General features: G+C 55.2%; 1 protein-coding gene across 9 annotated transcripts in view; it reads right to left on the bottom strand.

The window, feature by feature from the left end:
* Nucleotides 1-20,793, bottom strand: part of COQ8A (coenzyme Q8A) — a 48,283-nt gene that overhangs the window by 10,352 nt on the left and 17,138 nt on the right. For 7 of the 9 annotated variants that reach the window (XM_014865104.3, XM_070501696.1, XM_044762724.2 and 4 more), the window contains exons 2-4: nucleotides 9,227-9,412; nucleotides 5,693-6,064; nucleotides 5,371-5,437 (exon numbers count right to left, since the gene is read on the bottom strand). In XM_014865104.3, the coding sequence (XP_014720590.1) occupies nucleotides 5,371-5,437; nucleotides 5,693-6,064; nucleotides 9,227-9,403 (616 nt within the window). In that variant the 5' untranslated portion in view covers nucleotides 9,404-9,412. Of the gene's footprint in view, nucleotides 1-5,370; nucleotides 5,438-5,692; nucleotides 6,065-9,226; nucleotides 9,413-10,700; nucleotides 11,018-20,793 lie in introns of those variants that run through there. The other 2 variants (XM_070501694.1, XM_070501693.1) reach the window with 2 other exon arrangements.

Below are 20,793 nucleotides of genomic sequence, written 5' to 3'. Positions count from 1 at the left end.
CCAGCACAGACATCTGGGTGTCTCGGGACGAGGGGCCAGGCCCGTCTTCCCTCTGACTACCTCTCCCAGCTCCAGAGGCACCAGGCCCAGAGCTGGAACTGCGCCTCGGATCAAACATTAACTCCCATCCGCCCACGGGCTCCACCCCACCGGGCACTGTCTGACTTGGCCAAATGAATGAGAACAGGCAACACAGGCCTCCCGACTTGGTGACTTTTAGCCACGGCTCTCGGCATCTATACTGTCCCTGCCCGGACCAAGTCCAAAGACACCCACAGAAGAGGCAGATGGCCTCAGCTGTCAGCTGGCCTGGCCACTGAAGCAGACGCCCCAGCCATGGGGCAAGCCGCGCATGCCTCCTCTTGCAGGTAGAGGCGGCCCACTCCCCCTGCTGGCGCCCTCGGATGCTCTGTCCAACCGTCCCCTGGCCATCTCCAGGCTGCAGGGCAGAGCCGAAGCCCTCCAAGGGCAAGGACCTGTCCTTCACATACCGCCAAGAGAACATTCCACCAAGGAGACCTCAGGCTCCTTCTGTGGCCCCACAAGCTCCCTCAGGACCGGCCCGGTGCCAGGCCCGAGACACTGCCAGCTGACAAGCTCCCCGCTGCAGCCCAGCCAGCCTGGCAGCCCTGACCTTGGCCTCAGGAGCTCCGACTCCAGAGAACCAAGAATAAACTGGCTCTGCAGCCGTCCCCGCCCAGGCCATGCTGAAGGCAGTTCTCAGAAGCTTGTTGAACGGGAAGGACAGGGCCCAGCCAGGCTCTCCCCCCTCCCAGAACCAGGTGGGACCTGGAGACAATTCCTGGGAGATCAGTGGCTCTGCCTCGGATCCCCTCGTGCTGGGGAGGACACCCCAGAGGCCGTGCTCGCTCACTCTCTATGTGTCACCCGTGGCCTCTGCTCCCCACAGCCCCCTGCAGCCCTCAGGACAGCACCCGGCTCCATATCCTGATCCACGGGCAGGCCCGGCCAGGCCCACACAGCCTACTGGGAAGTCCTGGAGGAAAACCAGCCAGAGAACCAGCTCTGTGGGCCCAGAGCCACCATCAGCAGCCCGGCCTCCATCCGAGCCTGTGAGAGGTCGCCAGCCGCTTCCAGGAAAGTTCCAGACACTTCTCTCACAAACAGAGGTTTTAGAGTGAAGAAATGGAGGAGGAGTAGCAGCAAGCACAGCTCGCCCCTGGGGAGGAGCCGCTGGGCCGGGTTCCTGGGCTGCGGGCCTGCTCGCCCCCATCTGATGACGTCCCTCTGAGGTCATCAGAGGCCCTCCCTTGAGCAGCCACTGGGCTCCGGCCCAGACAGCACCAGAGCTTAAGAAAAGGTGGAGGAAGCACTCCACAGAGTCTTCTCCAGGTTCTCAGGAGCTGGCCCTCTAAGCCCAGAACTGGGCCGGGGCGGGGGGTGGGGGGTGTTACAGATGATGACACACCTATCACAGCCGCTCTGCCGGCCGCAGGGCAGGAGGACTAATTACAGGGGCACCTGGGCCCAGACTGCCAAGCGCATGACGGAACCTCCTCAGCTCCGGTCCCAAGGCTGTCACAAAAAAGAACACGGCCCTGGGCGGCTGGTGACTGAGGCTCAGCTTCCTTACCTGTAACTGGAGATAATAGCCTCGCAGAGCTTCAAAGGGGGCAAAGCAGACACAAAAGCCCCTTTTCAAGCGCAGTCGACCCTCCAGATCCACAGACGCCGAGCCCACGCATACAGAGGACCGACTACAGGACTTGAGCATCCGCAGATCTGGGAATCTGCAAAGGGTGCAGGAACCAATCCCCGCGATACCGAGCGACAACTGTATGCCCCTGAAAAAGCAGAACCCAGGCTCCCCCACCCCTGCCAGGGTGCAGAACTTCTCTGGGACCTACAGGCGTCTGTCCTGCTGCCTCAAAGAGCTCCGGAGGAGCACTAGACACCAGGGGAAAAGCAGGGGCGTGGAGGTACATCAGGCCGTGAGGCTGGTGTCACTGTGTGCCACCCCACGAGGGAAGGCCAGAGCAAAGTGTGCCTCATACACAACCCTGGGACCTCAGATCTCCACAACCTCGATGAAAATCAAGTGCCCTGTGGATGAATGTTTGCGGGGGAAGCCAGACTTTAGACAAGTCAACACGGGGCACCATGCCAGGAGGTCAGAGCACAGTGCTGCCACAGGAGGTGTAAACACCTTCGCCCCAGCCAAGGGGTCCAACGGCATCACCACTGCAGGATGCCTCCACAAGGCCCCTGGCAAGCCACACGGGGTCTCCGTCAGTGTCTGGAAACAAAGACCGTGGAATGAATCTGCCACAACACTCAGTTATTCAATTTACTATCCTTTACCTGGGAAGCATGTCCTTTGTGCTTTTGTATTGTTAAAATGTCCTCTAAAAAAGATAAGTAAAATGATGGTAATAGTTGATGGTAGCTTTAGTTTTGTTTTGTTTTAAATGTTTTTGGCAACATAAAAAAATAACCGACTATACCCATTCACCAGTGTTTCTTTGTTTTTAATTCTACCACTGAGATGGGGACACAAAAGCTTGAAGGGAAGGGGCATAATGACCCCAGAGAGAGCTGTGCACTGATCCATTAACAGCACCCCCAGGTAATAGCAGAGTCTTCAGGATGTTGCTCTCTTTAATCAAATCTCATATCCACAGATCATCCTGCCTGTAGCATCATGGCCATAAGATCCCACAGCCAAACTGGACTTGGGACTCTGGCCCCCCCTCAGCATCGAATGAGCCCCCAAACCACAAGGCTCCTGCCTTGTCCCGCCACACAGCTGAACCCCCGCTGCTGACCGTCCCAGACAGACCCCCACCTCCCTCGGACCCAGAGCAACGCCTTCCCTTCACACCCCCAGTGTCAAAACTCCCCAAAGTCAGTCTATACCCCAAAAATATCTCACCCCCAGGAGGGAAGAAAGGCCAGAAGTGTTTTCTAGAATAAAGTAGAGCAGTGTTACTTCAAGCCGTTCAGACTGACCCACCAGTAAGCCATGTATTCACAACGCAATGAAAAATGTGCATGAATAATGTTTATGTCTCTGAAACAAAAATATTTTTGCAACGTGTACCATTGTTTCCAAGACCTATGATACGAATTCTCATCTTTTCCTGTTCAATTCCGTTCTATTTACTTTGTTTTTTAAGTGCTGGTTCTGACCCACTGAATTGATTTCACACTCACAAAAGGGTCGTGACTCACAGTCTGGAACCCCTGGTGAGGCAGAAGGCCCACAGCTCCCCTCCGGAGCCAGAACAGCACGTCCTCCTCGCTCCCATCCGGCCAGCTCCAAGCCTGAAACACCAGCCGCCGACCGCCTGGGCAACAACGTGGGCAGCTCGGAGTCACAGCTGCAGGCGGAGCTGAGGCACGCAGACACGGGAGGGCTCCCGGCCTCGGGCGGCTGTCAGCACGGGCTCAGGGGGCTTCTGACGGCGCGAGGCAGCCACCATCGCCAGGCTTCTCCTCACCCCGACCCAGCTCCCCTGGCTGCCCATATCCTGCACCCCGAGGGAGCCCTGCACCCTGGTTTCACCACAGCTGCCTCTTTGTCCCACACACCTTCCCATGTGTCCAGTGTCTTCTGCTCCAGTCTGTCTTCCTTAACCCCCCACCCAAGAGGGCCTGACATCTGCCAGCTTCAGCAGGACCTCACAGTGTTCCACCAAGTTCTAACTTGCCATCATGACCTTCATCCTGGCCACTTTCCCCAAACAGATCCTCCACTTCCCCACCCCCGCAAAGACCCCCGAGGACTCCAGCCATTCTACCACACGCCAGTCAGACCAAGCCTTCAGGGCCGGGGCTCACATGAGCCCTCGTCCGTGCGGAGCGAGGGGAGCAGGAGGATCACAGAGAAAAACGACACGGCGAGGAGAGGGCAGTTCCTGCCCTCAAGCCCACGGAGAAGAAAGAGAACTGCCACTCAGTACTTCAGTAATAATCAGCGTTACCCAGCTCACAGCCACCTGCACAGCAGGCGACGTGCCAAGTCTCCGGGGAGTGAGGACACCAGAGGTCACCAGAGCAGTGATTCTCCAACTCATTCTGGTGTGGCACCCCCGGAAGTTATGACGCTCCACGAGGAACTGCTCGAAGTGCTAACCCATTACAGTGAAATAAAGCAACAATTTTGTGCTGAAACTCAGATGACACTTGATGCTAAGTAGCTGCAGATGCCAAATTTTAAGATAACAATTGTGGAAGAAAATTTTAGAGTTGAGAAAATTCCATCTAATTAATCCAGTTTGCTCTGCACATTAGGAAGACAGCCAGTCATCATTCAATGTTAGAACCACACATCGGTCCAGCTCCCAGAGCACCAGGTTATCGGGGAGCACAGAGCCAACCCTGAAGGAGGGGTAGGACGGGGCTTCCAAAAGAGAAGAGGCAGCAGAGGAGAAGAGCATGCATGACACGGCAGCGGAGACGTGCGACAAAGCAAAGGCAAGCAGCTGATGGCTCAGACACACATGGGGCCTTCGCAACACAGCACTGGGACCCGGGAGACCTCTCCACCACACAGCCTTGCAGATAACCACTCGCCCAAGGCTGGTATGTGAATCAAGTTGCCAAAACTGTTACTTTCAACAGTTGTACTGTCTGCAGAACCTACTGAGGACAGGCGGGCTTTGACGAAACGCACTCCAGTCGCTCCATGTTCAAGTTCACCACTGCAAAGAGATGGTACTTGCAATAGGAACATATGACAACACGACATCATAAAAGCAGACACAACTGCTCTAAACGTCCACAATAAAATGATCCTTCAACCTGAACATTGTGTATTGGACACAGTGGCTATTCAAACCTCCAGAGAAAAGAACGAATAAAGCTCACAACTCTACAGCATGTTAAAATGGAATTGACGCCACAGCTGCTCAGGGCCACAGCACCTTGTCACCGTTCCACTGACGTCCCGCAGGCCTGTGGAAATCCAGCAAATGGGCTCCCCCAGGGGCAAGAGCCACTCTGTCTAGGAGCTAAATGGCCCCAGTGAGGAACTGCTCCTCACTCCCCAGCCTCCCCCTGCAGAGGCCTCCAACGGGGCTGAGCGGCAGGGAGGCTGAGACAGGAGGAAAAGGCTGGTGGTGCAGGCGCTGCCCTGTGGGTGTGGCCTGAGGAGCAAGGCTCTCATGATGTGGCCTTGGCCACACACCATCCCCAGGGTGAGCTGAGGCATGGTGGGATCCAGCAACTGGACCAGCCACTCCTGGAAAATTTCCAGGAATGGCTAACACAGGAGCTACCCTCCCCAGGACACCCCTGGGTCCCCACCCTCTGCCACCTCCATGCAGGCCCCACAGCGGCCCAGCTCCACTCAGCCACGATCGGCATGCCAGGGCAGGTGAGGAGGCACAGGGCACACAGCCGCCTTACCTCCAAAATTGGCCAGCCGCCCAATCCGCGTGACCGGCACCTTCCGCTCCCGAGCCCGCTCACTGAGCTAGAGGGGAAAAGAGAGACCTCAGGGTCGCAGTGAAGGGGCACAGGGGCAACCTTCAGGGGTTCACACTGCCCCACAGCCACAGCCCCTCTCCACTCCCAGTGGCAGCAGCTCTGTCTGCAGCACCATCCACCAGGAAGAGGCTTCCTGAACCTCCAGACCGTGACGGCCAGGGAGCATCCCCAGAGGGGGCCTGACGCCAGCAACACTGCGGGAGCCACCTCAGCCCCACTCCAGGGGCCCGCCCAGACGCACCATCTGCTTGTGGGGCTTGTTCTCAGGGCGAGCCTTGGCCTGTCGCGCCTTCTCAATGTCCTCAGCCGTGAGGCCCCCCATGGGGGACTGGTCCTGGTGCAGGAACCTTCGCTGAAGGCCGGTGGCAAAGAACGGGTCTCTGGGGTCTGCAAAGAGCCTCCCGTGCACCCTGCCCAGATGGGCCGTGGCCTGGCCCGGGAGCCCGCCTTCCCCAAAGGGGCCACCAGCGGCGTAGGCAGGAGCTGGGCCCTGGCTGCTGCCCTCCTCCCAGGGTGGGGGCGACGACTGGGCAGGCGAGGAGGCCACAGGGAACTCGACTTCCAAGTCGTCGAAGCCCTGGGTGGCGTAGGGGTCTTCACGCTTATCCTGACCCTGCAGGGAACAAAAGCCAGCATGAGTGGACCAAGTGGCCAGGCAGAAGCTTGTCACTGTGTCCAGCGCACTCTGCGTAGGACAGCATACCCCCGCTGTCCGCCCCCGAGGCCCACGGCCATGGCCAGCTCTGATTTGAGCCCGGCAGCCAGGAGGCCCGGGTTCCAGTGCTGCCTCCACCAGGCCTCGCTGGGTGGTCGTCGGGCAGACCAGGCCTACAGGGTCACCGAGCACTGCTGGGCGCCCAGCTCGGACGAGGTGAGGGACCACCGCTCCCGGCAGCAAGTTCCTCAGCTGTCCGCCAGGGCCAAGGGGAGGCCTCAGGCTCTGGGGAGGGTAACGAGGGCAGAAGACGGGCACTTCAGAGGGAAAGCACGAGCGAAGAGCAGCCGGGCGAGGGCAGCACCTGCCGGGCCAGCACTCGCTGTGGACCCTGCCTCCACCAGGCAGCCGTGGGTGTCCCCACAGAGGCTCTCACGGGAGGGCTGTCACAGCCAGGACCAGCCTGGCTGTCCCTGCGAGCTGGGGGACAGGGGCAGAAGGAGGGGGACACACCACGTTTTCCTTGTCGAGACCTGACCTTCAGGCCCAGATTCTTTCTACTCTGAACCCCTGAGTGACCTTGAGTGGGCTCCTGACCCCTCTCTGCTCCTTCCTCATCTGAAACTCGGGCTCCCCAAAGTCACAGAGCGGGGCCACAGACAGGCCATGATGGACACAGCACCAACTCCTGACGGGGCAGCGGCCTGGGTCCCCTGACTCACTGAAACAGGCTCCGGGCACACAGTGCTGCCCGAGGGTCCCCACAGCCGCAGAGACCCTGGCCTCCTACTTAGCCTCATGAGACAGCAGGCAGCAAAGGAGAGACGCCGCGCCCTCCGCTGGCAGGAAAGAGGCTGGCCACGACTGTCACCCCATAAATGGGAGACCGAGGCTGGGAGCTGAAGTGATCTGGTAGAGGCCCCCAGCCGGCCAAGGGCAGAGCAGGGACCCCAAGCCAAGGCCTGTCCCCCGGGCCACCTGACAGCACCTCTCTCAGAGCAGAAATAAACCATACTCAGACTCAAGGGGCCCCTCTCAAGAGGGCTGCGGAAGCCCTGGAGGGAGGGAGCCTGGGGCAGGGTCCCCTCCTTCTGGCCCTTAGCTCCCGCGAGGGCCACCCCGCCAGCATCACCACGACCTGTGTATGTGGCTGCGAAGGGGCTGCCGTGCCTCAGTGGGACCAGATGCGGTCAGTGTCTGCTGAACGAGTAAGTGAACAAATCCCACGAGGAGCTGGAAGGAGAGAAGTGTCTGGAAGACCTGGCCCTCCGTCCCCTCAGAGAGAGGGGATGCACCAACAATCTAAGCATTTAGGGAGAGGACAGGAGCACAGAGGAGGCCATCGCCCCACTCAGGGCCTCCTTCGTGATGGGGGACCACCACCCCCTCCTACGTCTGAGTGACGGTGCTGTGGGACAGCCCTGCCTCTTCCAGAAACGGGGCCAGAGGGCGGGCGGGAGCCTGGGCAGGAGGCCCCTCGCCTCCCGGGAGGCCTGCCCAGGGCTGGCAGCTGTCTCACTCCTGGGCCCCAAGGGAGCCAGGCAGTCACTTCCTGGGTGTCCATGGGCAGAACACCTGCCAGGAAGGGGTGACTCCTCACTAGAAAGGGCACCTTTGAGGAGGCCAGGCCACAGCTCGGCAGAGGGAGGGAGGGCAGGGAGTCCAGACGGGGAAGAGGACACAGGGCTCTGGTCCTGTCACCCAGTGAGCACCGCCTCCCATCACACTGCTTAGTTTCACTTTCCGCCTGTGAGGAAGGGGCGTGAGTGTCTAGGCCTGCCCCCTCCCAGGACAATCGTGAGGTCACGGGTGTGCAGACTTCTAGAAGTTGGAGATATTTGCATAGGGTGAGAGAGACCCCATATTGCCATGGGACCCTTAGAGAGCAGGAGGGCACGGCTGGGAGTCACAACGGCTGTGACCCAGCCTGGAGGGGCGTGAGCGTCCTGTGTCCCGAAGGTCAGCCAACCACAGAACAGAAGTGGGAGGAGTTAGCGCAGGGCACCCTCTGGGCACAACTCCCAACACATCTGTGCCCATGCACACACGTGTGCACAAGCGGGCTTGCACACACGCACCCCCTTCCCATCCCGGGGCCGTCAGGAACAGCTGCAGGTGACTCTGTGGGGTGGCACCATGCTGCACAGAGCTCTGCCACAGCCAGCTGTGCTGACAGCCCCTCTCCAGCAATCACTTCTGTTAAAACCTCGCCCTCAGATGGTCTTGGACCCCAGGCACACAAGAGGCAGGAGGGAAGAGGGGGTGGGAGGGGAAGCTGCCCTCAGCGGGGCCAGGCCGGCTGCCACCCTGGAGAGGGCAGAGCCCCCAGCCAGTATCCAGAGCCCCTCAGCAAAGCCAAGGAGAAAACGAGGCCCGGCCTATGGCCACGGCCCAGCTGGCGTGGGGGCAAGAAGCTTCGAAGCCTGAGGAAGGGCAACCAGCACCAGGGCCCGTGACAGCTCGAGGCCAGGGTGATGTCGAATGACACGTGCGTCCCCAGCCTACCCACCGGTCAGCTTCCATCACTTATTTACTAGAACCAGCCTGACAAGGAAACCCTGACGTAAGCCAGATAAACAGGGAGGGGGTACTTGTCCTAGAAAGACACTGTCCCTCAGGGAGGAGGAATCAGGGGTCCTCCAGCTGCCTCGTGAGCACGCAGGCGACTGTGATTTTAATTTCCAAAATTTTTAAAAAGGCCTCTCTCCGGTACCTTCAGGGCAGGCCCAGGGCGGGAACCGAGGCCAGCAGGTGGGGCGGCTGTCCCCGCAGGCCCCTGCATGACAGGCCTGGCCTCCCCGAGCTCCAGCCAAGCCTGGCGCCTGGAGGCGCTCGGGGAGGCCAGGGACTACCGGGCTGACCACTGAGTGTGCGGGCGACATGTTCCTGGGGCTCTTCCAGCTCCGTAAAGCTTCCCACAACTGAAAGCCGACTCACACGACAGAGGCCTTGCACGGGGCCCCCATGCCGAAGGACAGGGTTACCCCAGCCACTGGGCTCTCCAGTCCCAGCCCCAGGGAGACCAGCAGCTGGCTGCGTCCTGGTTCCCCGGGTCTCCCTGAGAGCTCCCGGACCAGCCCTTCCCACTGTGCCACCCCCCGCCCAGAGCGGCCTCCTCACCTGCACGGTCCCCAGGACCACGCCGAGCTGCTCCTCGGCCGTGGACTGCAGGGCCCTGGCCGCCAGCACGAGCTCCCCGCCGAGGCCCAAGTGCTGCAGGTAGCTCTCCACGGCCGCCTGGGTGAGCCTGGCAAGGCCCTTCACCACCATGATGGCATCCCCCAGCATGGCAGCCATCCTCCGGGGCTGCAAGAGAGCGGGCCGGGTCAGGGTGGGTCGCGCCGCACACAGGGCCACACTCACAGAGGCACTCGACCCCAAACTCCACACAGAAGGCGACGGGCTGCTTGGTTTTTCCACCACCTCCCCTCCTGGTTCAGGCTGAGAGAGAGAAGAGAGAGAGAGGAAGGGCCTGGGGCTCCAGGGGGGCTCTAGACGACTCCCACGCTGCAGGGCACCGAGCAGAATGAAAGGCCCCCCATTTCCTCACCCGGGCCTCACAACCACCCCACAAAAAACCTGAGGCACGGAGAGGTCAATGATTTTCCCAAAGTCTCCCAGGCACAAAGTGGTGGAACCACGACTTCTATGCAGGAGTACTGACTCCTAGTCCAGTGCTCCTTCCTCTGGACCAACACTGTGGGGGGCAGGGAGTAGTCCCCGCAGGGCCCAGGGGCCCCGACCCCAACCCCTCAGGGGCTGCCTGTCCCTGCCCAGTGAAGCCTCTGACAGACACCCACAGACCAAGGGACAACCAGAGGCCCCTCGCCACCCTCAGGCTAACGATTCACCACTGCTGAGCAGCCAGCAGCTCGGTCCATCTGCAAAATCCTAATCAGCACTGAATCACCCCCCCAGGACACCGAACAGACAAGGAGGCCGGCGGGCGGGCAGCCTGTGTGTGCACCCATCACCCTGTGTGCGTGCGCCTCTCTCGACTGGGTCACGGTGTAAAATGTGCTGCTTCGTGTCGGTCAAGGGCAAAGACACGAAGCCACGGTCCACAGCCTGCCTCCCAGGTGGGGCATGTGCCGTCGACCCCCTGCTGTGCAGGGGCAAGCAGGCCCTGTTGACAGACGGGGGCAGGAGAAAACCACGACAGAGAAGGAGCCGCAGGAGCCTGCGTCTCGGGGACCAGCCAGCCAGAAAGCAGAGAAGACAGGTGCATCAGGGGCCCTGCATGCACACACCCTGAGGCAGGAGGGCCCAGCCGCCCTGGGGCCAGGAAGGGGGCAGTCCCAGAGCCCCTGGGATTTCTCTCCTCCTCACTCCAGGCCCAGAAGCACAGGACAGAGGGGCGGTCAGCTAGAGGCTGACGAGGACAGCCAGAACGCCAGGGCCGCGGGCAGACGTCCGGCTGGCTCCCCTGCCCTTCCTTCCTGGGGAGCGCCCTGGCATCCCTGCGGGACCCTCTGCCCTGTGCCCAGGGCCAGCTGCTTCGATCTAGGAGAACCTCAGTGACAGCCAGAGAAACCCACGCCCGGACACAGTCTGCAAAGTCGAGGACTCGCGTAACCCGCTCAGACACCGTCACCTTCACCTTCCGGAGCGCGGCTCCCAGGCACGGCTGGGCCGCCTTCCACACTTCAGGTTCCTTCAGTCTTTACAAACAACCTAACGGCATGGATATTACTGCCCCATTTCACAATGGAGAAAACCAAAGCCAGGGAGGTCGCTCAGCTCCTACATGTGGCCTGGGGTCCGACCCCGGCCCTCCTCTGCTTGGTGCCCATCACACCACGCTGCCTCCCCTAACACTTGGCCTGCCGGGTCCCAGGCACCCCTGCAGGGACGGGGCACTGCTCAGGCACAGACGGCACGCCCGCACCCTTATCAAAGCCAGGGAGGCCTGCGGAAGGTGACCGTACCCTTGAAAGAGACGGGAGAGGGAGGGGGAGGGGTCCGCCCGGCCCAGCACCTGGTGTCATTTCACACCCAGCTCTGCTCTGGGCTCCCGCACTTTATGGCAATAAACAAGGGTGAGCCCCAGAGAGCACAAGTCTAGGACTGGGAAGAGATCCCGTAATCAGAGCCCAACGCAGTGGGTGCCAGCTCCCAACAACTCCTGGCGCCCCGGCCCCACCCTCGACACAGACATGCTCCACTGGCCGCCCGGCAGGTCCGAGGGAGAAGCACCCCCGAGGCCCACAGACCCCAGTGAGGGAGGAAGTCGTTGACAGAGACGTCAGGGGCATGCAGTGGCGGAGCCTGGGGCTCCAGCTACGTCTGTTCTGAAGGACCCTTGCTGGTGGCCCCAGGACCATCCACCACACCCTACTGCACCAGACGTCCCCAGAAACAGGTCTCCTCCTTGCTCACCTCTAAATCCAAACCAGATAACCAAGGCAGGAGTCTCCCATAGGCCACAAGCCCTGATAATTCCCACACCTCACCACATCTGCTAACTGATGTCAGATCCTCCTCAGAACTTGCTAAAACCTGTTTAATTCAGACTTTGTTTTCAGGCTTAAAACTAATTCTGCCTGAATTTGTCTTCCAAGTTACCACAAGCGCATACTCAAGTTTCTCTAGAGCAAAGCTGGTAAGTGATTTTTTGGCCAACTTGGCCTGCTCTGGCTGGAATGGCCCACGGCACCGATGGGAGTTCAACTAAAGGACCCATTTCAGGTCCTGCTGCTGCAGACGCAGGCCTGGGCCCACCAGGGTCCAGTCGCAACTCCTCTGGTTCCTGTGTCAGCCCTGAGCAGAGCTCTGTGACCGGCCAGGATTGCACCTACTTTACAACGATGCTTTAAAAAGAAATTCATGACGGGAAAAAATATTAAATAAATTGACCAAATTTTTTAAATTCCTGTATATGGGAAGTATGAGTGAAGCCAGGGACCTGACGGTTACTATAAATGTTCACTATTACCCTTTGACCTTGTTCCAACAGGGACACAGAGGAAAAGAAGTTAATCTTGTCAATTTGCTATTTTCTTGTTTAACCTGAGGGGTGACTCAAGGGTCACAAGGATTTATGAGCTTGTTTTACAGAAGAAAGAGAATGCCTTCAAGGAAGTTAAGATCACCAGATAACCAGCCCCTAGTTGCCAATGACGCCCAGAAGCCAGCTTGCCCAGGGGCTTATCTGGAGTGAAAGAAACACCATTTCCCCTTGTTTCTCAGAAACTCCTCCTGCCAAGCCCCTTAGCTCTGTAAAGACCCCCGGCTTTCTTCTTTGTAAGGTGGATTTGAGAGAACCCATCCTCCTGCCTTCTCATTTTGGCCAATTTGAATAAACTTTTCTCCATCTCCAAGCTCCGATGTCTCAGCGACTGGCTTGCTGTGCATTGGGCACAAACTAGAGATGAAGAGGTTCAATATCATGAGGAATAACAATCTCCTTCAGTATTTTCCTAACTTTTTAAATTCATATATCTTACTTTCAAAATGGCAAATAAGGGGCTGGCCCCGTGGCCGAGTGGTTAAGTTCGCGCGCTCCGCTGCAGGCGGCCCAGTGTTTCGTTGGTTCGAATCCTGGGCGCGGACATGACACTGCTCATCAAACCACACTGAGGCAGCGTCCCACATACCACAACTAGAAGGACCCACAATGAATATACAACTATGTACCGGGGGGGGGGGGCTTTGGGGAGAAAAAGGAAAAAATAAAATCTTTAAAAAAAAAAAAGGCAAATAAATAAGTTATCCCCAAAAAGTACACATTAGAATGGAATTAGTTATGTCTTTCTACCTGCCTAAATGGTTGCCTCCACGTACCCAGTGAACTCCTGATGGTGGGAGTCCCACCCTGGACAGCGGGCACCATCGGGAGGAGGACCAGAGCCAGCTCCTCTGGAAGGCAGGCCCCCTCCACATGGAGATAATGTCCCACGCTTAGGGTGAGGAAAAAACTCACTTTTCTCAAATCAACAGATGTTACCAATAAACACTGTCATTTGTGAGCAGATTCACATGTAGATGCATATTTCAAAACTGGAGCCGATGCCCGCCTCGCCTTGGCCAATATTATTTATCTAATGTGCAGGGGCTGGACTCAAACTCCACAAGCTGCTCGGTACAAAGTGAACCCCTAGCATCCTAATCAACACCAGGCACCTTCTTTGCAAAGGAGTGTCTGCTCTTGAAGGAGATTACTGGAGGCAGGGGGAGCCCATGACACTGCAAGAAGGAAATATCCTTTCAGAACTTTTCTCACCTTCTGGTTTTCAAACAATGGGTCTCATAAACCCTACTTCTAATGCATCAGAATCCCAGTGTGACTCAGAATTCAGCTACCCTGAAATTTGCTGCAAACTCCCTCCAGGATCCACAAGAACCAGGCACCCAGCCTCACAAGGAGGCGTTTTCATCATGATCTTAAATAAATAAAATCCAAAGCTCCTAAAACACACTTAATACACAAATTAAAAATCTTCCCTCACCAGGATTTCATCTACAAGTATGAGAGGCCTCACCCCACCCGCCTTGCCCTTGCCCTTGATGGTTTTTCAAGACTTCGCCAGGAGTAACAGAGGAGGCTCCTCGTCTACTTCGCAGCATGTGTCCAGAAGGCCTCAGCATCCGCCTGCTCTCCTCTGAGGAGGGGAAAGCCGAAAGTGCTGGAGAGCACGAATGAATGAAATGGTGAGGCTGGAGGGCGGGCACTCACATTTGGGAGTGCCCACCAGGTACTAGTACCAAAATAAAGTTATTCCGTCATTCCCTGACCCAACATTCACTAATGGCTCCTCCCAGTGCTCTCGGCTAGTCCCTGCAGGTCCTGGGATGAACTGCCCTTGGCCCCAGGGTGCTCACAGCTGCTGTGACATGCAGGCACATCTATAATGGGCACAGACAACACAGAGACAGCCAGAGGCCAACAGAGGCTGCCAGGCGAGGATCAGGTGCAGAGGTGGTGGCTGACCAGTGGGAAGGACCGTCCTAGGAGCCTGGACATGAGTCCCAGCTCTGCCACAGCTGCTGACGCTAAGCGTGTTGCTCGCCTCTTCGTCCCTCCCCAGTAGGAGGGGGCTCTGGGTGGCTCACCAGGCCCCTTCTCTGGGCCTAACATGCTAACGTGCTATAAAGAAAGTAAATAAAGATGTCGTGCAGAAAGAAAGAGCTCACCATTCCCCAGGGACAGAGACTGAGAAAGCAGCAGAGGCAGTGTCCTGACACGGAGTCCACAGCTCCCAGAGGAAGTGTTCCTGTTGACCCCTCGCCCTCTGGCCTTCCCAAAGAACTTTCAGAGACACTCTCTCAGTCATGCTGGAGAACAGACTTGGGGTTCTGACCCACACATTAGCTGCAAATTATCTGGGGCATGCGGACCTTCAAATGTGGTCTCCAAAACTAAAAACACCCAGAAAATGATGCCTACCTGGGCAGACACAATGAGATGTCTCAGCAGGAAAATGAGCTGTGTTCTTTTTGAAAAATAAATGTCACAGGCAATCCTGACAGGCATAACACAAGGAGGCATCACACGCTCTTCCACTCACAGCCCTCTTGGGGGGATTTTATGTTGGGGGAGGGTTCCCATACACACCCCAAGTCCCCCTTCACAGCCAGAATGCTCCACCTGTCACTCATCTCCTCGCACGAGGTGACAGCAAACTGGGGATGGTGCGGGAATTTACTAGGTCCTTGTGATGATAAAGCGGGGCATGGCAGGCCACTCCCTTCAAGAAAAGCCGCGGGTCTCTTATCTCTAAAGCTGGCACACCCTCCTCTGGTCCCTCCCCACCCTGGGCTGCCAGAGCCTTGGGATGGCTGGTAGAAGGACCCAAAAGCAGGCTGCGCAGAAAGCCCTTGGTCTTGGGGAGTGTGTGAACCTCCCGGAAAGCTTCCTCCTGAGCCGGCTGCAGCCAACACCTGCTGCAGGCAAGTCACCCCAACGTCACACAGGCATCAAGCTCAGCATGTCCGAAACCAACCTCACGACCTCTACCCCACCTTCCCTGGGCCCTCATCCTGAGAAATGCGACCACCGCCCACTTCTCTCTCCAACCCTCCTCACCTCCACTGGGCAACTGCGACAGCCCCTCACTGGCCCCTGTGCCCTCAGCCTTGGCCCTCCTATCCTTTCCCCACGCCACTGCCAGAGCAATCACTTTAAAAGGAAAAGTCTACGAAACCACCTCCAGGCTTCCTGACCTCTCAGAGATTCCTAAGGGGCTGAAAGAACCTCCACGATGTAGGCCAGCCCTGCATCCCCAGCCTCATCTCGCCACCTTCCCTCCACCAACTATGTCCCAGTCAGGCCAACTCAATCCTCCTGCAGGCCTCTGCACATGAGCGCACTTCCTGTCCTACCAGGCCCCAGCTCAAACACCAGCTTTTCTGGGAAGCCCTCCCCAACACGTTCCACCCCAAAAGCCCACCCACGTCTGCTCACAGCACCCCGGTCTTTCCTCATCATAGCGGTGGCCATGCTGTAAACCTGCCTGCGGAACTGTCTGTCCCACCAAGGGGCTGTCAGGCAGGAGGGCAAAGACCACATCAGTCTCCCCACTCCGTACACCGTGCTGGATGCAGAGCAGACAGACAGGAACTCAGCCGGTCCCTCCAAGGTTCAGGACAGCCTGGCATTTCTGGGACTGGCTGACATCTGCTTGCAGCTTTTAATCTACACACAGAATCAAAGGCCTCTTAGGAGCCTGGTCTGAGGCGGGGTTCTCACACTTTCATGGGCATCAGAATTACCCAGAAGGCTCATTAAAGCACAGATTCTGGGCCCCACCCAGATTCTGAATGGGTAGGTATGGGAGGGGGCCTCAGAAACCTGCGTTTCTGACAAATTCCCAGCTGCTGCCGGTGCTGGTTCTTGGAACTTATTTTGAGAACGGTGTTCCGGAGGATGAGGGGAAAAGGGAGCAGAGGTGGCCCACGCCCAAGGCCAGACAGAAAGTCTGAACAGAGGTCCTTTCCTGTAAGTTTCTCCTTGCTACACGATCCCCAAACGTCCGGCTTTGTCGTTGTCAGGGAGGGAAAACTTTTTCCTCTACCATTCTAGGTTCTTCTAGCTGGCCTAAGAATTAAATTGACATGAGACAGATTAACAGGAGAAAAACAAATTTAATTCCATACGTACAGGGGCCCCACAAGAATATGAGACCTGGGGCCAGCCCAGTGGTGCAGCGGTTAAGTTCACACATTCTACTTCAGTGACCTGGGGTTCACCAGTTCAGATCCCAGGCACGCACCTATGCACCACTCATCAAGCCACGCTGTGGCAGGCATCCCACATATACAATAGAGGAAGATGGGCATGGATGTTAGCTCAGGGCCAGTCTTCCTCAGCAAAAAGAGGAGGATCAGCGGCAGATGTTAGCTCAGGGCTAATCTTCCTCAAAAAAAAAAAAAAAAGAATATGAGACCCAAAGACAAACAATTAAGGCTTATATGCCTGTCCTGAGCTAAAGAGAATGGTGGTAGGGATCTGGGACTTCAAAGGAAAGAAAGACAACTCACAGAGAGATGGAAATGCTTGCCCCACTATGTGGAGCAGTCTTTCCATGTAAAAGAAAGTTATCTTTGGTAATAGCTCTCTTCCTTGCAGGCTCCCTATCTAAATCCTGTTAGGCAGTTGGGGGAGAGATAAAAAAAAAATCCTTGAGTCTGTTGTTTCTTAAAAATAATCAGCCTAGGCGCCAGCCTGGTGGCACAGCAGTTAAGTGCACATGTTCCACTTCTCGGCGGCCGGGGGTTCGCCGGTTCGGATCCAAGGTGCAGACATGGCACCGCTGGGCATGCTGTGGTAGGTGTCCCATGTATAAAGTAGAGGAAGATGGGCATGGATGTTAGCTCAGGGCCAGTCTTCGTCAGCAAAAAGAGGAGGATTGGCAGTAGTTGGCTCAGGGCTAATCTTCCTCGAATAAATACATAAATAAATAATCAGCCTAATATAACCCTGATGTCAAAGAGATATCTTTTGGGGTCAAAAATTTTGCTCCTCTACAGTCTTAAGCAGAAACTTTCCACCTGCCCCTCCTTTCCCAGTATTCCCTCAAGAAACTGAAAAAGGACATCAGAAATGAGTGACCTTAAAGACAGCAATGCACAGAGCCAGCCAGCAAGGGGCTCTCAAACCTGCCACATCCGGCCGTCCTCGGAAAGGGCTGTTTAATGGCCTCCGGAGACCCCGGGTGGTGGCTCAGGACGGCCCCGCCCCCTCGCAGCCGGGAACAACCTTTCCCTTTGGGCATGAACAGTCTCAATTTCTAGCCTGCACGGGCCACTGAAAAGTTCCTTTACACGCTTCAAAGTTTTCTTTTGTTCTCTTACTCTTAGAAAAAGGAAACACCAGTTGACTGTCTTCTCCAAGGACTCAGACGAATGTATGTGTTGGGGGAAAGACTGAAACTTCTGAACCAAAAACTCACGAATTTCTATAGATGTGCCCTTCACCTCGGCCTTTAAAATCGCACTCCAGGGGCCATCACTCAAACATCTCAGGCAGCTCCAGGCTTCTATGTAGTGAGGTGGGGGCCTCGGGGTCTCTGTCAGCAGGTTCAGAAATATCCTAATATGCTATCAGTTTTCAAAGGCAACTGAATACATGACGAACCCAGGGGAAGAGAGAGAGAAAGCAGCCTCCATCCTTCCCATCAGTCAGCCCCAGCCGGGCCCGGAGTCAAGCCCTCACCGCGGGAGACAGGCCACTGGAGTCACGCACTCCCCACAGCCGCAAGTCACCTCCGGAACGCCCAGACCTGCACGTCTCCCAGGAAGTCCCGTTCCCCTCTCCTTCCCAGGCCACCCTGCCTGATGATTATGCAAGAATTCTGCCAAAACTTATCAAATTGCATTTCTTCAAAAAAGGATTTGTGTGATAATTCAGTTATAAGGATGTAAATCACGGCACTAATTTAGGTTATGTAAACTAATTTAGGTTATGTTATCCATACGATGGACTGCTATATAGCCATTTAAAATGCAATGTGAAAGGAATTTATTAACAAATAAAAAAGTTTATTATATATTCCCATGTGAAAAAAAGCAGGTTACAAAACAGTGTTATCCTTCCTTTTGGAGGAGGGGAAGGAAGGAAGGAAGACGGATGACAGAGAGAGAAAACATGCAAAACATTGAGTGGTTTTCTCCGGGCAGCGGGACAAGAGACTCTCTATACTTTCTTCATTTTCTTTATCTGTATTTTCTAAAATTTCCTTCAAAGAACATGCACTACTCTTACAGTACAAAATATATAAAAATAGTTTTACATATCTGCTGTTAAAATTTTTTAAAAAGTAAGCACATAAATGTGTAATTTAAAGCAACTGTTGAAGGTCCCCGAAGTGGCTGTCCTGGTGGAATGGGCAGAGGGACAGACGGCAGATCAGAATGCTATAAATAATGCCTCTCCGTGCCCTTGTTCAGCCACTGTCCTTCATCAGAAGACAACTGCCCCTAACAGGCCGCCAGGAACATGGAACACGGCCATCCCACTTTGGAGAAAGAGGCTCAACTGCCCTTCTCAGAAAGTGGTGAGAAAATCACTTGGCACAGGCAGGGAGCAGGTCCAATACCGGCCCTGCACTCAGAGAGAGAAATAACTAATGGGCACGGATAGAGTTCAAGCCAGGCCGCCCCGAAACATGCCACTTTGGCATACTGATTATTTTGAATTAAAGTTACTTAAGAAACAGCTGGTGCAAGAAGGACACTCTGACCCTCCTTGGTCCCCCTGAAAGCAGGAAATAACTCTCCCATGCACCAGGAGGTGGAGGACATCCTCATCACTCCAGAGATGCGGATTCAGGCCGAGAAGCCTTTGTGAACAAAGTCTGCTTAGTTTTTTCACTAATTAAATACCCAAGCCTCAGTTTCTCTGTCTTGTCAGTTCTTCACAAATTTATTTGCTTCTTTGTCTAAAAGATTTAAAAGCTGTCTGCTTTGGTCACTTCTTGGGTCTCATATTCTTACGGGGCCCCTGTATGTATGATATCAAATTTGTTTTTCTCCTGTTAACCTGTCGTATGTCAAATTTATTATTAGACCAGCCGAAGAACCCAGAGAAGTAGGGGGAAATCTTCCCTCCCTGACAGTGCTGGTGTAGTCGGCTGGAGCCTCCCTGGCTGGATACTACGTGTTCCCAAGCCTGCTGCAGATGAAGAGATCTGGCGACATCTGACAAAAAGCCTGCAGAAGGTCAGAATTCTTACCATGCCAGCCTCCCGGATCTCTGTCTGCAGGGTCCAGTGGGAGCAAAAGTGATGAGTCCTTTTCTCTTTTTCTAAATTTAGTTTAGCAGGAGAAAATATTTGTGGAATTAGTTTCTCAGGCATAGCGACTCTGGTAAAAATTGGGTATGGGTACTCTTGGTTTTTATTGTCCCTTTTCCTCCCAGAGACGATCACTGTTTTTCTGTGTCTCTGTCTGCTGTGTCATTTGTCATAGGAGGAAAAACCATAGGGAAGGACGCAGGCATAGGCCCTATAAGCCTGTTCGAGCCGGCCTCACAGACTGGTGAGGTCATGGTTCTCACCTGATCAGCATCTGTTTAGACAAACTGTGCTGTCGGTCACCTATGTAAAAACCGAATGAGGTTTGTCCTGTTGTTTTTTCCTATGTCCTAAGAGCTTGGCTTTGTGACTAGTGAGAATATTCTCTCTGGTCTCCATCACTTACTCCTATAAGCGCATCTTGGTGGCCGGCTAAATAGATGGGCGGTCCAAGACACAAAGTCACAGACAGCATTCTCTTTGTCTGGTCGTGCCAGCTCTCAGGGGAGTTTGTCATAGAGGGTCCCAGTCCATAAGGGGCCTTCGTTGTCTCAACCATTGTTGCTTTGTCAGTGCTGGAAAAGTCTCATTCCAGGAGTGCCTGCCCGACATCACAGATTAGCGGGTCTGTGACGTTCCCGCAAGAGACTGGAAACATCGTTTGCACTACGTTCTCCTTACCACCTGTGCAAGGAAGGCCTCTGTGTTCTTAGACTATTTTGGGGAGTGAACTTTCTAGATCCTGTGAGGACTGCATATTTTGCACTCTCTTGTGGGATGTCTCTTGTGTCCTTGGTTAAGCCATAAAAGGCTCACTAGTTTGAGTCACTACTCAGTTTAATGTAAGGTCCTACTCATCAATGGTCAGATGACAGATCTTTAGAATTGGCTATATGTGAAAGAAAAAAAAATTCAGAGAACTCTCATCCTAAATATGTCTTCCTGGTACCTATAAAAAGACCAAATACAGAAGTAGATACAAAGAACTATAACAGCTAGCCTTCAAGACTCCTTTTAACAGAATGAAAGAACGGAAATTAAACTTAGAAGTTAAAACTCCAAATCCAACAAAAACTCCCCCTTCTTAAAATCCAAAGAATTAAGCCGGCCACCTTCCAGCACACTTGTTCATTTCGTGGCTAAGAACTGCGGTCCCGGAAGCTACAGATATACAAAAAAATAAAAAATAAACAGGCAAAATCTTACTAAGCTTGTTTTGCGTCCTATGAGCTGGCCCGGCGTTCTGGCTGCCTCAGGCGCACAGGCTGCTGGCTCTTTCTTTGGGCTTCTTTGGGAGGAACTCTGGATCTTGGGAAGGTAACCTTTGCACACTCTTTGAAGACACCTCTTGGGTCCATGAAATTGTTCAATACTGCCAGAAATATTTCCTGTTCGTCCTAGCTAAAAACTGACAAGATATTTAAAAGGATTTTTTTGACCAGCTCTATGGTTAAG

Source organism: Equus asinus, chromosome 30 (assembly GCF_041296235.1).
Source record: "Equus asinus isolate D_3611 breed Donkey chromosome 30, EquAss-T2T_v2, whole genome shotgun sequence".
NCBI lineage: Eukaryota > Metazoa > Chordata > Mammalia > Perissodactyla > Equidae > Equus > Equus asinus.
The sequence above is the reverse complement of the archived record's forward strand: the minus strand, read 5'-3'. Positions and strand labels throughout refer to the sequence as shown.